A 6000-nucleotide genomic window follows, 5' to 3' on the forward strand; every position below is an offset into this window, starting at 1 on the left:
CATATGCATTTTTGGAAAGGGTATAAAAGAAGAGAGACTCAAGTAGCACGTTCTACTTGTGTGAGTGTTAAGTTTATTACATTTATGTAACATAAATGCTTTCATATAATAAATATTTGTTGAGCATTTCATTATAATTTCCTTAATGTCCACATTTGTTTTTGAGGTGATTATAATTACCCCCATCTTTAAATTAGCAATCTAAGGCTCAGTTTTCTTGACATATCCACCTTCATCTAGCTGAAGTAGCACCTGGGTTCTAATAAGCATCTTAAACTTGGCATGTCTAGTCAGAATTCCTCATCTGCCTCCTCATATCTGTTCCGCACACAGCCTTCTTCGTCTCAAGAACAGCTTCATCCCTCTTAGCCCTTGCTGAGAGCCCCAATCCTAGCCGTCACCCTTGTCCCTGACCATAGGAAATCCTGTTGATTCTACCTTGTGAATATATTCCGAACCCCACTCTGTGCCACTAGTTCCACAGCTGTCGCCTTGTACAAGCCACCATCGTCTCAAGTGGATTCTGGCAGTGACCTTCCAGCTGGCCTCCCTAGCCCGTCCTCAGCCCCAAGCCCCTGCTGTAGCCTCTCTCCACAGCTGCATCACTGAGCATTTTAAGCAGAGTAGGTCTGCTCTTGTCTGCTCAAGCTCCCTGCCATCTCCCATTTCCCTCAGAGTTAAGCTGAAGTCTTCACAGTGGGGTATGGGGCCCTTCTCATGTGCGCGACATTGCTCCTCTGTCCCACTGTGACAGTCTCCTTGTTCCTTGTGCCGTCTCACAGTTTCTCTTACCTGTAAAGTAGCAATAACAAAACCTGCCCCTCCTGAGATTTTGAAGAAACAATATATATAAACCACTTTGATACATGTGTGGCACAGACCATGCACTGGATAGATACTGGAAGAAATACTATTTTGTTATTTATCTAGGGTTCTTTTATTGCTCTTAAATCACAAAATAATAATACCAAGTATTTAAATAGCACTTATCATGTACTAGAATATTTTAATTGCATATGTGAACTTGTTTCATAACTCACGAACTTTTTTTTTTAAAGATGTTATTTATTTATTTGAGAGAGAGAGAATGAGAGAGAGAGAGAGCACGAGAGGGGGGAGGTCAGAGGGAGAAGCAGACACCCCGCCAAGCAGGGAGCCCAATGCGGGACCCAATCCCAGGACTCCAGGATCATGACCCGAGCCGAAGGCAGTCGCCCAACCAACAGAGCCACCCAGGCGCCCAATAACTTATGAACTTTTTAAATTTTACAACAACCCTCTGAGATAGGTACTATTGTTTCCACTGTTTTACAGATGAAAGAGAAGCACAAAATGGAAAAGTACCTTGTTCAAGGTTAAATAGCTAGTAAGTGAGAAGGCCTAGATTTGAAACCAGACAGATTGCTATCAAAGTCGGTGCCCTTAAAGACCATACTTCATCGCTTGTCAAGTATCTATTATTTTAAAAACAGCAGTTATCTTCTTAATTGCCCATAGCAACTAGTCTGTATTATTTTTTAATGACTTCAGTAAACAAAGATGTTTACAGACTTAAAAATGTAAATTGAAATTTTTATGTATGTTGTTACATTGTTATCTCTTAATATATGTTTAAGAAAACCTTGTTGTTATCCAGTTCTTTAACTTTTTTTCTAGCTAGTTTTCATCCTAAATCTTTTTTTTTTTTTATTTGGCCAACCTTCAGTTAACTGACTAAGAATTTTTCAACTTTATTCACTATTGTTCAAGGTCATTCTTCCTAAAGAGCAGTTTCAAAACTTGTAGAAGAATGTAAATGTTCATTGAAGTGAATATTTGTTCCCAATATCTTCTCTCCTAGTAAATGAACTGTCCACTCTCATGGAAGATGGACGTTCTCATGTTCTTCTAGCGGAAGTTTATAGTAAAATGGAAAGACCTGGAGATGCAATCACTTCATTACAACAGGTAAATGTGTTTGGTTGTGAGTGGTTGTGGGGTGGGAGGTGGGAGAAGAAGGCAAAATGCTATGTGTAAGAGGAAGACAATTTATTTCTGCTCAACTGCCACAGAAAATAAGCCAAAATAGAAATAGTGATTGAATGCGAATGGATTGTACTGCTTAAATGTGTTATTGCTAATTAATATAACAATTAGAGCAAGTTGATATTTTTAATCTCTTATAGCTGAGGAAGCTTGGTTTAATAATTTGTGTAAAGCCACACGAATAGGGTCATAGGCAGGATGTGAACTCATTTTTTTTCTCTTTTGCTTATTTATATCTTTCTTAATTTCTCTTAATAATTCGAGGTTTTTCTAAGGAGAGGTTTTATATACATTTGCTTAGATGTATTCCTAAGCAGCTGATGGTTTTTGATGATTTTTCAATTTCTAGTTTGTTAACAATTTTTTTTTTTTTTAAAGATTTTATTTATTGGGGTGCCTGGGTGGCTCAGTCGGTTGAGCGACTGCCTTCGGCTCAGGTCATGATCCTGGAGTCCCGGGATCGAGTCCGGCATCGGGCTCCCTGCTCGGCAGGGGGTCTGCTTCTCCCTCTGACCCTCCCCCCTCTCATGTGCTTGCTCTCTCTCATTCTCTCTCTCTCAATTAAATAAATGGAATCTTTAAAAAAAAAAAAGATTTTATTTATTTATTTGACAGAGAGAGACACAGCGAAAGAGGGAACACAAGCAGGGGGAGTGGGAGAGGGAGAAGCAGGCTTCCCGCAGAGCAGAGAGCCCGATATGGGACTCAATCCCAGGACCCTGGGACCATGACCTGAGCCGAAGGCAGTTGCTTAACAACTGAGCCACCCAGGCGCCCTGTTAACAATTTTTTTATAGATGACTTAAATTTTATCTACAGCACTCCACAGTTTTCAAGGTCATCAGGTGACTTTTCTCCTATTATTTTGTTCCCGGTTAATGTGGTGTATTAAATTGATTTTCAAATGCTAAACTACCCTTATATTTCTTAAATGTCATTTTATTGTGATTTTTAAAAAGATATTGCTGGAATTTAAAGATACTAGTATTTTGTGCAAAATTTGTATATCTATGTTCATGAAGGTGTTTGGATCTCTAAGACTATTGCTGTTTCTTTAATGTTTGGAACAATTCAGTTAAAACCATTTGGACCTTGAGGCTTCATTGATGGAAGGTTTTTATTAGTGGATTCAACATCTTTAGAATTCAGACTGATTATTTTTAAACTTCTTACGTTAGGTTGAACGGCTGTATTTTTAAATTTGTTCATTATATCTTCTTATTTTTGAATGTCTGCAAGTGCTATAAAAATGTCTTTTTTTATGGCCCTGATATTGGTGATTTTATTTTATTTTCCTTCTACTGTTAATGATCAATTATTCCGGGAGTTTATTATCTTAATATTTTCAAAGAACCAACTTTTGCCTTTTCTGGCTTCATTAAATGTTCTCCTTTTATCTCATTAATTAGTTTCTTCTACTTTCTTTTTGGGTTTGGTTTGTTGATCTTTGCCTAGCTTATTGAAATAGTATGTTAGGTAATGGATTAGTTAGCCTTAGTTCTGTTCTTACTCATTTAAGGTGATAATTTTTCTCAAGCATTGCTTTAGCTACCTCCCACAAGTTTATTATTATTCTGTTCATAATATTCCTCCTTTCTACTTTGATTGCTTCTTTAACCCATGGGTTATTTCCAGGCAGTTCTAATTTTCTTGTTATTTTTTTTTTTTTTTTTTTGGTACCTCTTAATCCCTTTCACCTATTTTGTCCATCCCTCCACCCCATCCTTTCTGGCAACCACCAGTTCTCTGTATTTGAGTCCTTGTTATCTTTTGGATATTGATTTCTAGTTTAATTCCACTGTGGCCAAAGACATACTTTGAACAATTCAATCCTTTGATATTTGTTAAAACTTGCTCTCTGTCCTATATTATAATCAGTTTTGCTATAGGTTCCATGTGGATTTGAAATAATGTGTTTCTGGCATTACTGAGTGCTTAGTTCAATATGTGGTAGTTAAGTCAGGTTTGTGAATTGATCTATCCTCCATCTTCTCAGAGCTTGAAGTAGAACATAGAGTACCTAGTAATCCTGTATGCTTTCTAGAATACCACACTACTTGCCACCTTTTGACCTAATTTTCATGTACCCAGAAGAGTTCCGCATTCTCCAAATAATTTATTAAATGTTTTGACTTTGAGCTTTAGCTAACAGTGGGGTGTGTGTATGTGTGTGTAAAATAACATTTCAATAATTTGTCCAATATGTCCAATTTTTTTTATCCCAGTTGTGAATGAATTGAGCTTGGGCCATTTGATTTCTGTGATACCCATCTAAATTTATGATTTCATTACAACATGTCATCTTTAAAATGTTAATATCTTATCCTTAATTGTTGGTATGTTTTATCCTTACATTCTGATCCCATGGTAAGAAAATTATACCTAATCCTAGGTTAGCTACCATTAGCTACAAAGGAAGTGTAATTTCAGTAAATTTAGATGTTTAAAATATTTTAGAAGTGAATTTGGCCCATTTTACCTTTTTATGAATATTACTCGTCCCAGCTGCCCTGGTTATGTGAGTCCTTATGTTATATGAGCAGATATTTCAAGCAACACTAAGAAGAGGATAAACAGTATACATGGTTAGACTATGCTAGTGAACCAAATTCAATTAATTTTAAGTTTATATGTTATAGCACAGAGATTATTCATCTTTAATAAAATTTAAAGAGCCATAAAATTCTTCCCAATTGTTAACATTCTCTGCATTCAGATCTCCAAAAAGATAAATCTTGAGTTACAGTTCCAACAGAAACTTATACATGTAATCATAGTTTTTGGTATTTAAAGCTCATTTATTCAGGAACCATTTATTGAGCCTAATCCCCACAGTGTAGAAATTTAGGAGTTCCATCGTAGTATTTTTGCATAGTTGCTAAACATTTTAGGCAGTGGCAGGACTGCTACATTTAGGGAATCCCCAAGTCTTAATTAATTTACTTTTTAAAAACTTCAGATTTCTGAAATAACTCCACACTTTTCCATCTCTGTCATCTCTTTCACCTTTTAGCCCTGTCCAGCATTATCTTTTGCCCAGACTCCTCCAGTAACCTCCTGACTGATCCCTATCCTCTTCCAATCTTGTGTCATTCCAGGTAGTTCTCCACAACACCAGTGTAATTGGTCTGAAAGGCAGACCTAATCTTGTTATTCCATTGCTTATAAACATGTAGTAGTAACTGCTCTGTAGAAAAAACTGCCCTCTAGAATAAAAAGCAAATTATTTAACGAACTTACCTGATGTAAATTTTCTCTGTATTTCTAGCCATTTTTCCTTCTAATTCTTTAGTCAAACAATAGTATCCCTTACCTTCTTTCCTTCACCTGTAATTCCAAATGTCTGTACTCTGGTTCCATCTCCTTTCTTTTCCCAAACTCAACATGGATGTAACTACCAGTAATTCTTTATATCTCACTTCACCTCCAAGACTAGGTTAGGTCTCATATTATGTACTCCCATGGGAAGTGGTATTTCCCAGTCATAAAACTCCTCATAATTTGCTGTAATTATTTTATTATCTATCTTTCTGCTTATATTAAAATTTCCATGAGAGTAGGTATAGTCCCATGTTTTGTGACCCTAGCAAATGCTTGCCTCATTAGTTTTCTGTGCTGTGTAGCAAATTACCACAAATTTTAGTCGATGAAAACAATACACACATTTGTTTTTTCACAGTTTCTGTGGGTCCATATTCTGGGCATGTGTTAGCTGGGTCCTCTACAAGGTGTCAGGATAGTCAAGGTGTGGGGGCACCAGGGAGGCCCAGTTGGTTGAGTGGCTGCCTTCAGCTCAGGTCATAATCCCAGGGTCCTGGGATCAAGCACCACATCGGGCTCCCTGCTCGGCGGGAAGCCTGCTTCTCCCTCTCCCACTCCCGCTGCTTGTGTTCCCTCTCTAGCTGTCTCTCTCCCTCTCTCTGTCAATTAAATAAATAAATAAATAAATAAATAAATAAATAAATAAATAAATAA

General features: G+C 37.0%; 1 protein-coding gene across 7 annotated transcripts in view; it reads left to right on the forward strand.

The window, feature by feature from the left end:
* The window catches only part of TTC21B (tetratricopeptide repeat domain 21B), a 94143-nt gene that overhangs the window by 39229 nt on the left and 48914 nt on the right, over positions 1 to 6000 (forward strand). For all 7 annotated transcript variants that reach the window (XM_035007858.1, XM_035007857.1, XM_035007856.1 and 4 more), the window contains exon 19: positions 1841 to 1947. In XM_035007858.1, coding sequence (XP_034863749.1) covers positions 1841 to 1947 — 107 coding nt within the window. The remainder of the gene's footprint in view (positions 1 to 1840; positions 1948 to 6000) is intronic.

Source organism: Mirounga leonina, unplaced genomic scaffold (assembly GCF_011800145.1).
Source record: "Mirounga leonina isolate KUSES-001 unplaced genomic scaffold, KU_Mleo_1.0 Mir_151, whole genome shotgun sequence".
Taxonomy (NCBI): domain Eukaryota; kingdom Metazoa; phylum Chordata; class Mammalia; order Carnivora; family Phocidae; genus Mirounga; species Mirounga leonina.